We start from the raw sequence: 18,314 nt of genomic DNA, 5'->3' as shown, positions 1-18,314 counted from the left end.
TCTTTAAAGAAATTTATTAAAAAATGTTTAATCCTTGAAAAATCATTAAAAAATCCGTGATTTTTGAATTTCAGGATTTTTGTTGTACAAAAAGAAAACTCCTAAAACTATAGAATTTTTCCCCTTACAGTCCCCAAAAAAAAATATTTACAAAATTTCTAGTCAAATGGTCCTCAGGAAAAAAAAAACTATTTAAAATTTTTGCGGTTCGTAGTCCAATAGCCCCAAAAATTTGTTTTTAGAAAATCATAGTCATTGCCCTTGAAAAAAAAATATATTTAAAAAACAGTACAGTCCTTAAAAAATAGTAATTAAAAACTCCGCGATTATAAGTCCTTGAAAAAGTATTATTTTAAAAAATCTGCATTACATTGTTTTTGAAAAACGTTTTCTTTAAAAAATTACGCCTGTTTAGGTCTTTGAAAAAATATTCATTTCAAAAATCCATGTTTTTTGTCCTTAAAAAAATACATATTTTTTTACAAATTAAAAAATTCAAGCCTCTTCGGGTCCTTAAAAAATATTTTTTTATTAAAAGATCCACTTTTTGTTCTTTGAAAAAATATTTTTTTTTTTTTTTGAGTAAAATCCACTTTGTTGGTGCTTGAAAAAGATTTTTTTCAAAAAAAAAAAAAAAATTTTTGGTCCTTAAAACAATACATTTTTTTGAATACATTTTTTCAGTCTTTGAAAAATTTTTTTTTTTAAATTCACTTTTTTGATACTTGAAAAAATATTATTAAAAAGAAACAATTTTTGGTTTTGAAAAATATTAAAAAAAAAAAAAAAAAATTTCTGTTCTTGAAAAAACTTTTTTTTTATTTCATTTTTTGGTCCAGGAAATAATATTTTTTTAAAAAAACCCCACGCCTTGGTGGGTCCTTTAAAAATATTCTTTAAAAAATTCCACGCCTCTGTGGGTCCTTCAAAAATATTTTTTTAAAAAAACCCCACGCCTTTGTGGGTCCTTTAAAAATATTCATTAAAAAATTCCACGCCTCTGTGGGTCCTTCAAAAATATTTTTTTAAAAAAACCCCACGCCTTTGTGGGTCCTTTAAAAATATTCATTAAAAAATTCCACGCCTCTGTGGGTCCTTCAAAAATATTTTTTTAAAAAAACCCCACGCCTTTGTGGGTCCTTTAAAAATATTCTTTAAAAAATTCCACGCCTCTGTGGCTCCTTCAAAAATATTTTTTAAAAAAATCCACGCCTCTGTGGGTCCTTCAAAAATATTCTTTATAAAATTCCACGCCTCTGTGGGTCCTTCAAAAATATTCTTTAAAAAATCCACGCCTCTGTGGGTCCTTCAAAAATATTCTTTAAAAAAACCCCACGCCTCTGTGGGTCCCTAAAAAATATTTTTTAAAAAAATCCACGCCTCTGTGGGTCCTTCAAAAATATTCTTTAAAAAATTCCACGCCTCTGTGGGTCCTTCAAAAATATTCTTTAAAAAATCCACGCCTCTGTGGGTCCTTCAAAAATATTTTTTAAAAAAATCCACGCCTCTGTGGGTCCTTAAAAAATATTCTTTAAAAAATTCCACGCCTCTGTGGGTCCTTAAAAAATATTCTTTAAAAAAATCCACGCCTCTATGGGTCCTTCAAAAATATTCTTTAAAAAATCCACGCCTCTGTGGGTCCTTCAAAAATATTCTTTAAAAAAATCCACGCCTCTGTGGGTCCTTCAAAAATATTCTTTAAAAAATCCACGCCTCTGTGGGTCCTTCAAAAAAATTCTTTAAAAAAATCCACGCCTCTGTGGGTCCTTGGAAACATATCCTTTAAAAAAATCCACGCCTCTGTGGGTCCTTGAAAAAGTATTCTTTAAAAAAATCCACGCCTCTCTTGGTCCTTGAAAAAATATTCTTTAACAAAATCCTTGCCTTTGTGGTCCTAAATATTTTTTAAAAAATTCACTGCAATGTGGGTCCTTGAAAAAATATTTTTAAAATTTTCACGCCTCTGTGGGTCCTTGAAAAAATATTTTTTTAAAAATTTACGACTCTGTGGGTCCTTGAAAAAATATATTTTTTAAAAAAATCCACTGCTTTGGTCCTTGAAAAAATATATTTAAAAAAATCCACTTTTTTGGTCCTTGAAAAAATATTTTTTTAAAAATTTACGACTCTGTGGGTCCTTTAAAAAATATATTTTTATAAAAATCCACTTTTTTGGTCCTTGAAAAAATATTCTTTAAAAAATCCACACCTCTGGTTTTCCTTGAAAAAATATATTTTTCAAGATCCACGCCTCTATGGGTCCTTGAAAAATATAGTTTTCAAGATCCACGCCTCTATGGGTCCTTGAAAAAAATATTTTTTAAAAAATCCACGCTTCTTTGGGTCCTTAATAAAAATATTCTTTAAAAAATCCACGCCTCTTTGGGTCCTTGAAAAAATATTCTTTAAAAATCCACTCCTCTGTGGGTCCTTGGAAAAAATCTCTAAAAATCTACGCTTTCCCGAAATTCTGGATAAAATAGTAGCATTTTTTTTATTTTATTCTTTTTAAATTATTTTCATGTAGTTCCTATATTTTTGTCACCCTCAAAACAACACCCTTTTCAGGGCTAACCAACATCACTTTCTTATTGAATTTCATGGGCATTAGTGTCTCGGGGCAGGTGGAAAATTTGAAATGTTTCAAAAGGTATGCCAAGCCCACAGTGGCTTACATTTTGCCAAAACACATGCCAATGCAGTTGCGTGGCCCCTCACCAAAGGGCATGTAGAGGATGGAATCTCGGCTGGCCACAGCCTCTGGACTGAAGTTATCCGGATTGAATTCATTCGGATTGGCATAGTATTGTTCATCGCGATGTATGGCCGAGATGGGTATCAAGACGGGCATGCCTTTTTTGATGACATATTTGGGATTATCGGGCACCGCATAGTCCTCCAGCGCCTGGCGATTCAACATGGGAGCAACGGTGTAGAGGCGGAGGGTTTCCAAAAAATATATTTTTTTATTAAATTTTTTTTTAATGAAAATGGGAAAGTCGATTACCTGCAATAATTTGCTCCAAATATGGCATCTCCTTCATGCCCTCATAGCAGAACTCATTGTTGTGGCTCTCGAACATTTTCGTAACCTCCCGCCTGGCCTTTTCCTGTACATCCTGATGTAGGGCCAGTTCGTAGAGGGCAAAACACATTGTCGTCGAGGAGGTATCAAAACCGGCATTGAAAAACACAAAGGCCTGGCCAGTTATCTCCTCCATGGTAAGGTTGGTCAAATCCTCACCATGTTCCGACTTAATCAACTTCTGGTTCTTCAAATCAATTAGCATATCCATGAAATCATTTCTTCGTACATTATTCTTTTCCCGATATTCCACGGTTTCGCGGACAATGCGCATAAAGAAATCGATGACATCTTGGGTAAACAATTTCAGGCCCATTTTGGCGGCCAATTCGGGGAAGCTTTGCATAAATGCCATTACCAGGAGACCATGTCTCTGCTCTGTGAGGCCCTTCTTGCCCATTACCCGAAATTCGGCATTGGGATCCTTCAAGCTGCAGCAATCAATGCCAAAGGCACAGGATCCAATGACATCGGTGGTAAAACGGGCCAAAGTGTCTTTGACCTCCACCGCGGGATTTTCGCCGACATTTCCCCCAGAACCTCAATAAATTGCTCACAAATTCCCGTGATTATGGGAAACATGAATTTCATCTTCCCCGAAGTGAAAGTGGGCGACAACTTGTTCCTCATTACCTTCCATTTCTGGCCATCAATCAAAAACAGCTGACCCGTCAGCGGATCATCCTTTTCGTTGTGATAGAATCCACGATCGGTAAATTTATGGAAATCCCGTATCAAAATATTTTTTATCAACGCAGGGTCCAAAACGAAGACAGCGGGACGAAAGCCGAAATAGAAGCCAGCAAAGGGTCCTGAACCCTTAAATTTCTCATAATACTCATGGGTAATGTCGAGAAAACTGCGGGTCCGATTAAGTCCCTCCATGTTGCCATAGAACGGATTTGGCTGCTCACAAGCTATGCCTCTCTGCTGCCAATAGGAGAACTTTTTACGCAACGCCAACACCAAATAGGCCGCAATAGCCAATAAAATGGCCAATAAAATTGTGGAGAGCGACATGGTTTTGAGTACCTCTCCCGCACTGTTGCTTCTTGCCACTTGAATGTCCAAGTTTTAACTGAAATGCACCCCTTTATCGGTGCTTTGACCCATATCCAATACAAGAGAACACACACTCTATCTCTCTCTCTCTCTTTAATCAGTGAGCAACAAAAATAATGATAAACAATAGAGAGATGGGGGAGAGAGATTATCTGGGAGCAAAGAAGCGGGTGATAAAAAATAATTTGGAATTCGATTCCGATTCGAATTATGACGCAATGCTGTTCTACATGAAGTAATTTCAATACCATATGACGTATTGAATACAAATACAACAAATAAAAAATGTAAACAAACAGAAACTATAAAAAGAGGCACTGAGACACAATGGGGTTGAGTAATTTACAGCAAATAGGTCCACGTTTTCATATAGCCCCCCATATAACGGTACCTCCCGATATTCGGTATTTTGACAAGTTTTGGTACAATACCCACCGAAATTGTTTGAGATGTCGTATTTGACATTCGTAATGGATGCTATAGCCTTTGACAGAAAATTGTCTATTCTGGTCCAGGTCTTCGCACATCTTCGTACATTATTCACCGTTTATTTCAAGTTTCGAATTTGAATAAGGTAATGGCTTATGACAAACAATGCCTATGTAGGTGCACGTCGTATAGACCCCCAGTATTCGGTATTTTTAAAATATTAACAGAATCATTTAAGGATTTTATTTTTTGACAACGATGATGACAAAGATCTACAAAAAACAAAAAAAAAAAAAAAAAAACTTGTAAAAAATTCCAAGATTTGTAGCTGTGAAGATCCTCAAAAATGTTCCTCTCGATGAAAATTCAGAAGGAGAACCCAAAAATGTTTTTTCAAAAATATTAACATTTTAGCCGTAAAGGTCTCTAAACAAGTTTTGCTTGACTAAATTACGACTTTAGCTTTAAAGGTCTCCAGTTTGTTTTTTTTTTTTGTGTTAAATTCAAAATTCTTGTTTTGTAGCTGGAAATGCTGTCACGATTTTTGACCTAAGGCTCCCCAAAATTTTGTTTATTTAAACGTCCACAATTTTGGCTCTGAAGATCTTTGGGACAAATTGTTAAAGAAATCCACGATCAGAAGTTCTATCTCACTTTTAGAAGATCTTTTTTCAAAAAAACTAAAAAAAATGAAAATTCAAGCATTTCCATTTTTTTGGTTTAAATCCCGATTTGGTCGTCTGACTGTGATCTGATGGACCTTAAAATAATGCTTTTGGGAAATTTATGTTTGGTCCTTAATTTTACTTTTCCAAAAGTCGAAAATACCTAAAAAAAATTTTCATATTTTTTTTTTTGATTTTTGAAAAAATCTTAAAAAAATTTCCATGACATTTTTTTAAATCCAGGTTTGGGCATAAAAAAAATCCTCCAAAAATCAAGGTTTGGTCCTTGAAAATAAATCTTATAAAAATCACAGTTTGATTTTTGATAAATAATTTAAAACATCTTTTAAAAAATCCACGTTTTTTTTGAAGAGGCCCTAGTTTGGTTCTGTAAGAAAATCTATTAAAAATCCAGGTTTGGTATTCAAAAAAAAAAAAAAAAAAAAAAAATATATATATATATATATCTTTAGAAAATTTCCACATGTTTTCTTTCATTTTTGTTTTAAAAAAGTCCTTGTATTGTCCTTGAAAAAGTTATTTACGTTTGGTCTTTGGAACAAAATTTTCTTTTTGGAAAAGTCCAAGTTTGGTCCTTGAAAAAATTCTTAAAAAAAATAACTTCTTCTGACTAATACTCTTTAAAAGTTCCATTTTTTAAATCTAAGTTTGGTCCTTAAAAAATTCTTTAAAAAAATCTGCAGTTGGTTTTCGAAAAAGCTTTTTTTTAAACTCCTAAAAAAAAATTTTTTTTCTTTCCATTTTTGTTTTGAAAAAAGCTCAAATTTGGTCCTTGAAAAAATTCTTTTAAAAAATCCACGAAAAAAATAGTTTAAAAATCTTTAAAGAATTTAATGTTTTTCTTCAAATTTTATTTTGAAAAAGAACATTTTGTCCTTGAAAAAATTCTTTTAAAAAAATCAATGAAAAAAAAAATATTTTAAAAATCTTTTAAAAACCCACGTTTCTTCTTAAATTTTCATTTTTTTCTTTTTTGAAAAAGCCCAATTTTTTTCCTTGAAAAAATTCTATAAAAAAATACATATTTAGTCCTTGAAAAAAAAAGAAAACATTTTTTTAGAAAATCCATACTTTTTTCTTATTTTTTATTTTTGAAAAAGTCCATGTTTGGTCCTTGAAATAATTCTTTTAAAACATCCACATTTGGCCATCAAATTGTCCTTCACAATTTTTTCTAAAAACCCACGATTTGAAAAAAAATCGTTAACAATTAATATCTTATCACTCTTATCACTGAAAATGACAAAAAAAATCGTAAAAAATCCAAGTTTTTTGGTATTTAAATCCTTGGAAGATATCTTAAATTTTTTTGGAAAAATCTTAAAAACCCAGGTTTTTTAATTTTAAGGGATTTTCCCTTAAAAATCCTAGAAAAAAATTTATAAGGTTTTTGGTAATTAAATCCTTGAAAAATTATCTTAAAAGCCCTTATAAGAAATTCTTAAAAAATTCCGAATTTTTTGTTATTTTAATCGTTGGAAAAAACCCTTAAAAATTCCTTCTTTTAAAAGAAACTATTAAAAAATCCGTCTGTTTGGTATTTTTAACCTTGGATACCTTAAAAATCCTTGGAAAAAACCTCAAAAAGTCCAGGTTTTTTGGTATTTAAATCCTTGGAAAATCCATTAAAATCCACGAAAAAAATCTTAGTATATCCAGTTTATTTAATATTTTAATCTGTTGAAAAAGTCCTTAAAACTTAGAAAAATCCTATAAAAATTTAAAAAAAAAAATCTTAATTTTAAAGAAATCACATTTTTTTCCTTTAAATTTTGTTTTGAAAAAGAAAATGTTGTCCTTAAAAGAAATCTTTTAAAAAATCAATGAAAAAAAAATATTTTAAAAATCCTTTAAAAAACCCACGTTTCTTCTTAAATTTTAATTTTTTTTCTTTTTTGAAAAAGCCTAAGCTTGTTCCTTGAAAAAATTTTATAAAAAATCCACATTTAGTCATTAAAAAATTAAAATAATCTTTTATAAAATCCAAATTTTTTCTTATTTTTTATTTTTGAAAAATTCAAAGTTTGGTCCTTGAAATAATTCTTTTAAAATATGCACATTTGGTCATCTGGTTGTCCTTGAAATTTTTTCCAAAAAACCACTATTTAAAAAAATCGTTAAAAATTAATATCTTAAAAAAAATTAAAAATCCTCGTTTACCGGCCTTATCACTGAAAATGACAAAAAAAAAAAATCGTAAAAAATCCAACTTTTTTTGGTATTTAAATCCTTGGAAGATATCTTAAAATTTTTTGGAAAAATCTTAAAAAAATTCAGGTTTTTTAATTTTAAGGGATTTTCCCTTAAAAATCCTAGCAAAAAATCTTATAAGATTTTCGGTAATTAAATCCTTGAAAACTTATCTTAAAAGTCCTAAAAAAAATTTTAAAAAATCCCAGATTTTTGGTAGTTTAATCCTTGGAAAAATCTCTTAAAAATTCCTTCTTTGAAAATAAAATCTTAAAAAATCCGCCTTTTTGGTATATTAATCCTTGGAACATCCCTTAGAAAATCCTTGGAAAAATCTCAAAAAAACCAGGCCTTAAAATTCTCAAAAAGAAACTTTAAAAAAATACAATTTTTTTCGGATTTTAATCTTTTGAAAAAGTCCTTAATCCTTAAAAAAATCTTATAAAAATCTTAAAAGAAGAAAATCATAAAAGCTATCTTTTTGGTACTTTAATCGCTTAAAAATCCTTGGAAAAAATCTAAAAAACTCCGGTTTTGTTCGTTTTTAATCCATGGAAAACCCTTAAAATCCTAAAAAATCCAGTTTTTTGTTATTTTAATCCTTGAAAATCCTTAAATATTCTTAAAAAACCTTAAAAATTGGTTTTTATAAAAATCCGAAATTATGGCTATATTGGTCCCCGAAATACCCTTTAAAATCCCAAGTTGTGTTTTCATTTAAAAAAATATACTCCATAAGATTTTCGGTTTCGAAACACTGTGCCATTGTTTATTTAATGCATCCACCACTCGCCGGTCTCTCCGGCCTCTCTTCAAATTTTGCAAAAACCCATTGAACTTTTATCGGTCGCACATTTCACTCTGTCATTTCCCCAATTGAGAGTGGCGACAAAAAAGCTTTATAACTCCGACACTCTATTCTATTGCGTTAGTTGTTTTGAGAGCGTTTTGCTGGCTGGCAGGCAAGAATTTCAGAATTATTCACCGCAGAAATGGTTTTCCTAACGATTTTTATCGCCACTGTAGTTGTGGTGGTTGGTTATTTATTTTATCGCGTTCGAGAGCACTACAACTATTGGAATCGCCAGAATATTGCCCATGATCCTCCCCACTGGATGTTGGGCAACTTTAAGGGCCTTGCCGCGAATTTGTCACTCGGCGAGTGTGTCCAGGAGGTGTATGACAAATACCGGATGACGGGACCATTTTTTGGTTTCTATTGGTTCACCAAACCCTCGGCCGTGATTGTGGATCCACAGCTGGTGAAGCGCATTTTGATAAAAGATTTCTCCAAGTTCAGTGCTCGGGGTATGTTCCACAATACCGAAGATGATCCATTGTCGGGGCAGTTGTTTAACTTGGATGGACCCAAGTGGCGGAATATGCGTGTCCAGTTGACACCTGCCTTTACCTCGGGTAAGATGAAAATTATTTTCCCTACCATGGTGAAAATTAGTGAAGAAGTGGTTCAGGTGCTGCGGGAGGACGTCGGTCAGTCGCAGGCCATTGAGATATGGGATTTGATGGCCCGTTTCACCTCCGATGTCATTGGTCGCTGTGCCTTTGGCATCGAGACGAACAGTTTGAAAAATCCTAAATCGGAATTCCGTACAATGGGACGCAAGGGTATGATTGAGCAGCGGGGAGGGGTGTTGGGAGTGGCATTTCGCTTGAATTTCCCCCAATTGGCCCAGAGGTTGCACTGCAAGGAAACCATGCCCGATGTGGAGAAGTATTTCATGGATCTGATTGGTGAGACAGTGAAATATCGCGAGGAGAACAATATCAGATGCAATGATTTCATGGATATGCTAATCGATTTGAAAAATAAACCCCTGATGAAGTCGGATACAGGAGAGCAGCTGATTCGGCTGAGTTTTGGGGAGATAGCTGCCCAGGCGTATTTATTTTTACTGGCGGGATATGAGACCTCTGCATCGTCCCTGGCCTTTATTCTCTACGAATTGGCAAGGCATGAGGAGATACAGGAGAAAGTGAGAAATGAAATATCCGAGGTTTTGGGAAAACATAATCAGGAATTTTCCTATGAATGCATGAGGGAGTTAACGTACCTGGAACAGGTGATAAATGGTAAGAGAATCTCATCTTTCATATTTTCTATAATTTTCTAATAAAACTTCCCCCAATTCCCCCCTAGAAACTCTACGCATCCACTCCATTGCCCCATTTTTGAACCGGGTGGCCTCCGAAGACTACCCAGTACCGGATCACCCGAAATATGTCATACCCAAGGGTATGCCCGTCCTCATACCCATAGAAGCCATACAACACGATGAACGTTACTTTCCCCAGCCAAAGGTATTCGATCCGGAAAATTTCTCTGCCGAAAAAGTGGCTCAACGTGACTCGATTCTCCACCTGCCCTTTGGCGATGGACCTCGTAATTGTATTGGTGTGAGATTTGGGAAAATGCAAATTATTGTTGGTCTGGTGGTGCTTTTGAAGAATTTTAAATTTTCGGTGTGCCAGGAGACGCCCATACCGATGGTCTACAGTAAACAGGGTATTATTTTGTGTCCCGGCAATGGAGTGCCCTTGAAGGTGGAGAAGTTGTAGAGGGATGATAAGAAATGATACGGAATGAAGATGTGATAAAGAAAAAAATTATTATTCATTTGTTGTTATGAGGATCACAAATCATCAAAAAAATCGGAAAGTAATTAAAAAAAATAAAATTTAAAAAAAAAATTAGGAAAATATTAAAAAAAAAATAAAAAAATGAAAAAAAAAAAATTAAAATAATTGAAAAAAAAATAATAAACAAATAAAAAATTGAAAAATTAAAAAAAATGAAAATATCCTTATGGCAGATCCTTCAACGGAATGAAGATGTGATAAAGAAAAAACAATTGTTTAATTTGTTCTTATGAAGATCACAAATCGTCAAATAAATCGGAGAGTAATTTAAAAAAATTAAAAATTTTAAAAAAATTAGGAAAAAATGAAAAAAAAATTAAAAAAAATGAAAAAAATAAAAACATCCTTATGGCAGATCCTTCAAAAAAGTTCTTAAGAATTCCACGTTTGGGCAACCTTGTGATCCTTCTTGTAACTAAGAAATCCTTAAAAAGTAAATAAGATATCCACGTTTAGACCACCTTGTGATCATTAAAAAAAATCCTTAAGAACTCTACATTTAGACTACCTTGTGATCCTTTAAAAATTCACTTTTGGACAAGCATGTGTTCCATAAAAAAGCCAACGTTTGGAAACACTTTAATTTCATAAAGGATATTTTTAAAAATTTGCATTTGGTGGTCCTTGAAAAAACAAAATTCCATGAAAATCCTCGCCTGGTCCTTGAAAAACAAAAGAAAAAAATTGAAAAATTCTTTAAAAAGGAAAGTTTGTTGGTCTTTTGGTCCTTGAAAAATAGTTTTTTGGTATTTTAATCCTTGGAAAAATCCTTGATATTACCTTAAAAATTCCTAGTTGTTTATCGTTGAAATCGTTGAAATTTGTCCTTGAGAAATTAAATTATTGGTTTTTTTATCCTTGAAAAGATTACAGGTTTTAATTTTTCCATTCATGGAAAATTCCTTAAAATTTTTGAAAAAATATCTTAAAATTCCCAAGTTCTTGAAATTTGAGTCCATGGAAAAATTTCTTAAAAATCCTTGAAAAAATCTTAAAAATTTCAAGTTTTTTTTTTGGTTTTTAATTCTTGGAAAAATACCTTAAATTTTTTATTATTCGTTGGAAAAATCTTTAAAAATCCTTTAAAAAATTTTAATAAATTCGTGCTCTTATTTCTTTGAAGAACCCTTTAAAAATCCTTGAAAAAATCTTAAAAAATCCAAGGTTTTAAATTTTTGGTATTTCAATCCATGGAAAAATTCCTTAAAAACCCTTGAAAGTATCTTAAAAATTTCAAGTTTTTTTTTTTGAATTTTTAATCTTTGGACAAATACCTTAAATCCGGTTTTTTTTTTTGGATTTTTTAATCGTTGGAAGAATCTCTTAAAAATTTTTAATAAATTCGTGTTTTTAATCCTTGAAAAATCTCTTAAAATCCTTGGAAAAATCTTAAAAAAGCCTGGGTTTTAAAGGATTTAAAAATTCGTTAAAATCCTTGAAAAAATTTTTTAAATACAGTTATTTTGGTATTTTAATCCTTGAAAATCCTTGAAAAAAATCTTCAAAAGCCTGGGTTTATAAGTATTTTTATCCTCTGAAAGTCCCTCAAAAAATATTTTAAAAAACTCCGGATTTTGAAAAAATCTCTGAAATCCTTGAAAAAAATTCTTAAAAATTACAGTTTGTTTTTACCTTTAATCCTTGAGAAAATCCTTTAAAACTCCTTGATAAAAATTCGATGTTTTTTTCAATCCCTTTAAATCCCTTTAAAAGTGTAAAATTCCAGGATTTTGGGTATTTTAGTCCTTGGAAAAACCCTCAAAAATCTCTGAAAAAAATTCATGTTTTTGTGTTTTTTTAATTCTTAGAAAAATTCTTGAAAAATACTTTAAAAACCCGGTTTTTTGGTTCTTTTAATCTTTCGAAAAATTCTTTAACAAATCTTGGAAAGAAAATTCTAAAAAATTCCAGTTTTTTAGGCATTTCAATCCTTGGAAAAATCCCTTAAAAAATGTTTAAAAAAATCTTGTAAAATCCGGGTTTTTTAAAAAAGTTCCTTAAAAATCCTTGACAAAATTTCTTTAAAAAATCCACGCTTCTCTGTTGGTTATTGAAAAATCCCATGGAAAATCCTTTTAAAAATGTAAAATTCCTGCATTTCGGGTATTTAAGAACTTGGAAAAAACCCTCAGCAATCCCAAAAAAAATCTTAAAAAAATCCTGTTTTTTGTTTTTTTAATTCATAGATAAATCCTTGAAATTGTTTTTTTAATCCTTGGAAAAATTCTTTAAAATATCTTGGAAAGAAAATTCTTAAAAATTCCGGGGGTTTTAAGCCCTGGAAAAATCCTTTAAAAATGTTTAAAAAATCTTGAAAAAGCCGGGGTTTTTAATCCTTTAAGAAGTACTTAAAAATCTTTTAAAAAAAACACACCTCTGTTGGTCCTTGGGAAATATATTCTCAAAAATCTTTGAAAAAAAATATTCTTTAAAAAATCTATGCTTCTCTGTTGGTCCTTGAAAAAAATATTCTTTAAAAAATCCACCCCTATGTTGGTCCTTAAAAAAATATTCTTTAAAAAATCCACGACTCTGTTGGTCCTTGAAAAAATATTCTTTAAAAAATCCACGTCTCCGTTTTTCATTGAAAAAAATATTTTTTAAAAAAAACCATGCCTCTGTTTTTGATTGAAAAAAAAAATATTCTTTAAAAAGTTCACGCCTCCGTTTTTGATTGAAAAAAATATTCTTTAAAAAATCCACACCTCTGTTGTTGGTTGAAAAAATATTCTTTAAAAAGTTCACGCCTCTGTTTTTGATTGAAAAAAATATTCTTTAAAAAATCCACACCTCTGTTGTTGGTTGAAAAAATATTCTTTAAAAAGTTCACGCCTCTGTTTTTGATTGAAAATAATATTCTTTAAAAAATCCACGCCTCCGTTGGTCTTTGAAAAAAAATATTCTTTAAAAAATCCACGCCTCTGTTGTTGATGGAAAAATATTCTTTAAAAAATCCACGCTTCTGTTGGTCCTTGAAAAAAATATTCTTTAAAAAATCCACGCTTCTGTTGGTCCTTGAAAAAAATATTCTTTAAAAAATCCACGCCTTTGGTGGTCCTTGAAAAAAATATTCTTTAAAAAATCCACGCCTTTAGTGGTCCTTGAAAAAAATATTCTTTAAAAAATCCACGCCTTTAGTGGTTCTTGAAAAAAATATTCTTTAAAAAATCCACGCCTTTGGTGGTCCTTGAAAAAAATATTCCTTAAAAAATCCACGCCTTTGGTGGTCCTTGAAAAAGTATTCTTTATAAAATCCACGCCTCTGTTGTTGATTGAAAAAATATTCTTTATAAAATCCACGCCTCTGTTGTTGATAGAAAAAATATTTTTTAAAAAATCCACGCCTCTGTTGTTGATAGAAAAAATATTTTTTAAAAAATCCACGCCTCTGTTGGCCCATGAAAAAATATTTTTTAAAAAATCCACGCCTCTGTTGTTGATTGAAAAAGTATTCTTTATAAAATCCACGCCTCTGTTGTTGATAGAAAAAATATTTTTTAAAAAACCCACGCCTCTGTTGTTGATTGAAAAAATATTCTTTAAAAAATCTACGCCTCTTTTGGTCTTTGAACAAAAATATTCTTTAAAAAATCCACACTTCTGTCGGTTCTTGGAAAAAATATTCTTTAAGAAATCCACGCCACTGTTGATACTTGAAAAAAAAAATCTTTAAAAAATCTACGCAAAAATCCACTGGTGGCTTCTTAATTTTTTTTTTTTTCAAAAAATAATTTCCACCTTTATTTTCCTTAAATTTTCTCAACTTTCAAAACAATTTTCTTTTCCGGATAATTTATAAAATTTCGGGCCTTGAACACCAATGGAATTGGGGTCGAAGCACATGTGGAAAACTTAAAATCCTTCAACAACATTGCTAGACTAATCAGAGTTACCATTTTGGCAAAACGTAGACCAATACAGCTGCGCGGGCCCTGGCCAAAGGATAGATTGAGAATTGAATCTCTTAACTTAACAGCTTCTGGACTAAAATTATCGGGATCAAATTTGTTGGCATTGTTGAAGTATCGGTCATCACGATGAATGGCCCCGGCTGGTATGAAAATGGGTGTGCCCTTTTTGATGAAATATTTTGGGTGCTGGGCTACTCTATAATCCTCTAAGGCCTGGCGAGTCAATACATAACCAAGAGGATATAGGCGAAGGGTTTCTGGAAGCAGATAAAGGGAATAAATTTAAGTTCTGATTTTTTTTAACGGATCTTTGACAATTTTTTAAAATCAAATATTTGTATGCCTTACCCTGCATAATTTGCTCCAAATACCCCAATTCCTTCAGAGCTTCATAGTCCAGTCCTCCATTATGCCTCCTCAAGACCTCCATAATTTCATGCATTGCCTTTTGTTGCACCTCCTGATTTTGTGCCAATTCATAAAGAGCATAAGTGAGGGCGCTGGCTGAGGACTCATAGCCCGCCAACATGAAGAGAAATGCCTGGGCCGCCACTTGATTGAAGGACAAATCTGTAGGATCCTCTCCGGACCCCTTAAGCTCCATTAACATATCCATAAAATCATTGCGCCTTACCCCATGTTCCTCTCTATGTTCCATGGTGTCTTGGACAAGTTTCATGAAAAATTTCTCCACCTCGGGTAGGGTTTCTTTGATACCCAGTTTCTTTGATATTTCAGGAAAACACATCTATCGCCAGTCAAGTTAAACAACTGGCCCGTCAGGGGATCATCTCTCTCATTGCAGTACATCATGTGGGTGTTGAATTTCGGGAAATCGGTTATAAGAATACGACGTATCAATTCCGGATCCATCACCATTACCGTGGGCTGTGCGAAACAATAGAAACCCACGAAGGGTCCTCCCTTCTGCTTATATTTCTCATAGTAATCACGAAATAATTGGCAAAGGGATTTTCGGCTCACAGCATCGCCAAAGTTTCCCAAAATCCAATTTGGCGGAGCACAGGGTATGCCACGACGTTGCCAATACGAAAAATGTCGCCCAAGGTAATGGAAAATTAGTAGCAGGGCAATGAGGGCAAAATAAATTGAAACCATTTTTTTTTTAACTTTTCAAAACTTTTTATCCGCACATTTGAGGTTTGTGTTGTTGTTCGCTTGAATTCGCAACTGTAACTGAAATATAATTTTATTTGAAACTAATTGCGAAAAATATTGTAGTTTTCATTGAACTTGATTATTGAAACCAGATTAAAGTAGTTCCGCTGTTAGAAGTTAATAGGATTCGGATTGGTGGAAAATTACAAAATTTCAATATTAAAACTTGATTGAAAATTGTTTTATTACAATGCGATTGCGATTTTCGGGGAGAACATGCGATTTTCGGGGAGAACAGAGCTTTGAGGGTTATTCAAGAGATAAAAGGTCTTTAAGACCACCTTAGGGTCTGCTACGAAATTAAAATCCTGTAAAAGAATTCAATAGATAAAAGATCGTTTTAAGTTTTGGATAGTAGAACTTCCATAGGTCTCCAATGAAATTCTAAAAGCTATCGAAGTATTCTTTGGGGAGAAGACCTATGGTTATGGTTAAAAGTTCGGTTTAGTTTAGTAAAAACTTTCGAATTTTTTTCAACTTTTTTCAGAGATATGAGTTCATATCCTGATTCCGGGATAATATTTTATCTTGTGGGGACGCACCCGGATGCCCGAATATTCAACCCAAAAGTCCGTGTTTAAGACCCGGCATAGATCGGGACGTACTAAACCGAAATGGACAATATATTTATCATTTGAAAGCTGACGCCGTATTGTGGTCACTTCTTGGGAAGTTATTTTAATTAGCTTTTAATTAGCTTTCAAAATCGGTTTAGTAGATCCGAATCTAACCCGGGTCTTGAACCCGAACTTTTAATGTGACCACTTGTTGAATAGGTATTTTCATTAGCTCTCAAACGAAACCTATATTGCCAATATCGGTTTTAGTAGATCCGGATCATGAACCCGCACTTGTGGGCCAAATATACGGGTCATTTGAAAGCTAACGTAATGTGATCTCTTGTTGGAATGGTATTTTCATTAGCTTTCAAACGATACCCATATCGCCAATATCGGTTTGAAAGATCCGGATCTAACCCGGGTCTGGAACCCGAAATTTTAATGTGGCCACTTGCTGAACAGATGTTACCATTAGCTTTCAAATGATACCTATATTGCCAATATTGGTTTGGTAGATCCGGATCTTCCCCGGGTCGGCGAACCGAACTTTTCGATCAAATATCCGGGTATCCGGGTCATTTGAAAGCTAACGTAATGCAATCTTTTGTTGGATAGGTATTTTCATTAGCTTTCAAACGATATCGCCAATATTGGTTTAGTAGATCCGGATCTAACCCGGGTATTCGAACCGAACTTTTGGATCAATTATCCGGGTCATTTGAAAGCCAACGTAATGTGATCTCTTGTTGGATAGGTATTTTCATTAGTTTTCCAACGATACCCATATAGCAAATATCGGTTTAGTAGAACCGAATCTAAACCGGGTCATGAACCCGCACTTTTGGGACAAATATCCGGGTCATTTGAAAGCTAACGTAATGTGATAGGTATTTTCATTAGCTTTCAAACGATACCCATATCGTCAATATCGAATTAGTAGATCCGGATCTAACCCGGGTCTTGAACCCGAAATTTTAATGTGACCATTCGTTGGATAGGTATTTTCATTAGCTTTTAAACGATGCCTATATTGCCAATTTAGTAGATCCGGATCTAACCCGGGTCTTCGAACCGAATTTATGGATCAAATATCCGGGTATCGGGGCCATTTGAAAGCTAACATAATGTGATGGATAGGTTTTTATATATTTTAAACGATACCCATATCGCCAATGCGGTTTGGACGATCCGGATCAAACCCGGGTCTAGAACCCGAACTTTTAATGTGACCACTTGTTGAATAGGTATTTTTATTACCTATGAAATTATGCTAATATCGGATTTGTAGATCCGGATCTAACCCGGGTATTCGAACCGAACTTTTGGATCAAATATCTGGGTATCGGGGTCATCTGAAAGCTAACATAATGTGATGGATAGGTATTTTTTATATCTTTCAAACGATACCCATATCGCCAATACCGGTTTAGTAGATCCGGATCCAACCCGGGTCTGCAACCCGAACTTTTAAGGTGACCATTCGTTGGATAGATATTCTAATTAGCTTTCAAACGATGCCTATATTGCCAATATCAGATTAGTAGATCCGGATCCAAACCCGGGTCTTCGAACCGAAATTTTGGGTAAAATATCCGGATATCCGGGTCCGTCCCCCAAGAAAAAAATATACCTTCTCGGAATCATGGTACAAATGTCTACCTCTGGAAAAGATTTCAAAACTAGAGTTGTTTTTTTTTTGTTCCAACAGTTCCTTGGGTGGTCTCCAAAGGTTTCTTGGTAAATTTTCAAGAACCGCTTACAGTTTCTTAAAAATAGACGACGTCCAGAGAGATTTCATGAATATAACTCTTTTCAGAGTTCTAGAAAGAAGATTTACAAGAGGTTCTTGGAATTTTGCACTCCCCCTAATGGTTTTTCAAAAACCGAAAGCTTTTTCCAGGTCTGTAGAGGTAAGATGTGGATATACCACCTTCTGGAGGTCTCCTATAAAAATAAGGTTTAAAGTCCTTCACATTCGTAATATGCATTCGACAACAATGATATTTGGTACCCGATATCAGATGCAGCTCTGAAATAAGTGTATTATATTTTGTTAAGATCGGTTCAGATACATGGATATAGCTCCCCTACATATATATTCAACCGATTTCGGCTTAATTGTGCACCAAATGGCCAATATCAGTCCAAATGACCTGAATTTTGGTACATCCGACCAAAATCAGTCTAGAAGCAAGTTAACCAAATTTGGAGAAAATCGGCTTAGTTATAGCTATAGCTCCTATATATATATATATATATATATATATATATATATATATATATATATATATATATATATATATATATATATATATATATATATATATATATATATAGGTTTCATCCGATTTGGGGTTTTAAGTCCCTCAAATGCGTAATATGCATTCGACAACAATGATATTTGGTACCAGATGCCAGATATAGCCCAGAAATACATCTGCCAAATTGTAGCAAGATCGGTTCAGTTTTGGATATAGCTCCCATACATATATCATCAACCGATTTTGGGTTAATTGGGCACCAAATGGCCATTATCAGTCCAAATGACCTGAAA

General features: G+C 32.9%; 4 protein-coding genes across 4 annotated transcripts; 1 reads left to right on the top strand and 3 right to left on the bottom strand.

Annotated features, from left to right (window-relative positions):
• Nucleotides 1-2,480: 2,480 nt before the first annotated feature.
• Nucleotides 2,481-4,149, bottom strand: LOC101889877 (probable cytochrome P450 6a21). The gene is given in 3 exon segments (XM_059123564.1): nt 2,481-2,951; nt 3,010-3,616; nt 3,619-4,149. Coding segments are annotated over 3 exon segments (1,515 nt in total). The 5' UTR covers nt 4,106-4,149; the 3' UTR covers nt 2,481-2,530.
• Nucleotides 4,150-8,364: 4,215 nt separating this feature from the next.
• LOC101890041 (cytochrome P450 6a9) lies at nt 8,365-10,038 on the top strand. The gene is made up of 2 exons (XM_005184334.4): nt 8,365-9,543; nt 9,611-10,038. The coding sequence occupies exons 1-2, from the start codon at nt 8,445-8,447 to the stop codon at nt 10,027-10,029; spliced, it is 1,518 nt and encodes a 505-aa protein (XP_005184391.2). The 5' UTR covers nt 8,365-8,444; the 3' UTR covers nt 10,030-10,038.
• A 3,811-nt stretch (nt 10,039-13,849) lies between these two features.
• LOC101889704 (probable cytochrome P450 6a21) lies at nt 13,850-14,719 on the bottom strand. Its single transcript, XM_059123563.1, has 2 exons — nt 14,370-14,719; nt 13,850-14,278 (listed from the first exon to the last, which is right to left on the bottom strand). Exons 1-2 carry the CDS (start codon nt 14,698-14,700, stop codon nt 13,860-13,862), a joined length of 750 nt encoding a protein of 249 aa, XP_058979546.1. The 5' UTR covers nt 14,701-14,719; the 3' UTR covers nt 13,850-13,859.
• A 4-nt stretch (nt 14,720-14,723) lies between these two features.
• Nucleotides 14,724-15,194, bottom strand: LOC131802826 (probable cytochrome P450 6a23; the record flags this gene model as incomplete). Its single annotated transcript, XM_059123491.1, has 1 exon — nt 14,724-15,194. A coding segment is annotated over exon 1 (417 nt), but the record flags the coding sequence as incomplete, so codon positions are not given.
• Nucleotides 15,195-18,314: the final 3,120 nt, after the last annotated feature.

Source organism: Musca domestica, unplaced genomic scaffold, assembly GCF_030504385.1.
Source record: "Musca domestica strain aabys unplaced genomic scaffold, Musca_domestica.polishedcontigs.V.1.1 25, whole genome shotgun sequence".
NCBI lineage: Eukaryota > Metazoa > Arthropoda > Insecta > Diptera > Muscidae > Musca > Musca domestica.
This window is presented reverse-complemented; position numbering and strand designations above follow the sequence as displayed.

Coding starts and splice junctions, on each gene's coding strand:
- LOC101890041 (XM_005184334.4), top strand. CDS start 8,445: ATGGTTTTCCTAACGATTTTTATCGCCACTGTAGTTGTGGTGGTTGGT. Junction 9,544..9,610: donor CCTGGAACAGGTGATAAATG/GTAAGAGAATCT, acceptor ATTCCCCCCTAG/AAACTCTACGCATCCACTCC.
- LOC101889704 (XM_059123563.1), bottom strand. CDS start 14,700: ATGAAACTTGTCCAAGACACCATGGAACATAGAGAGGAACATGGGGTA. Junction 14,279..14,369: donor TTTGGAGCAAATTATGCAGG/GTAAGGCATACA, acceptor ATCTGCTTCCAG/AAACCCTTCGCCTATATCCT.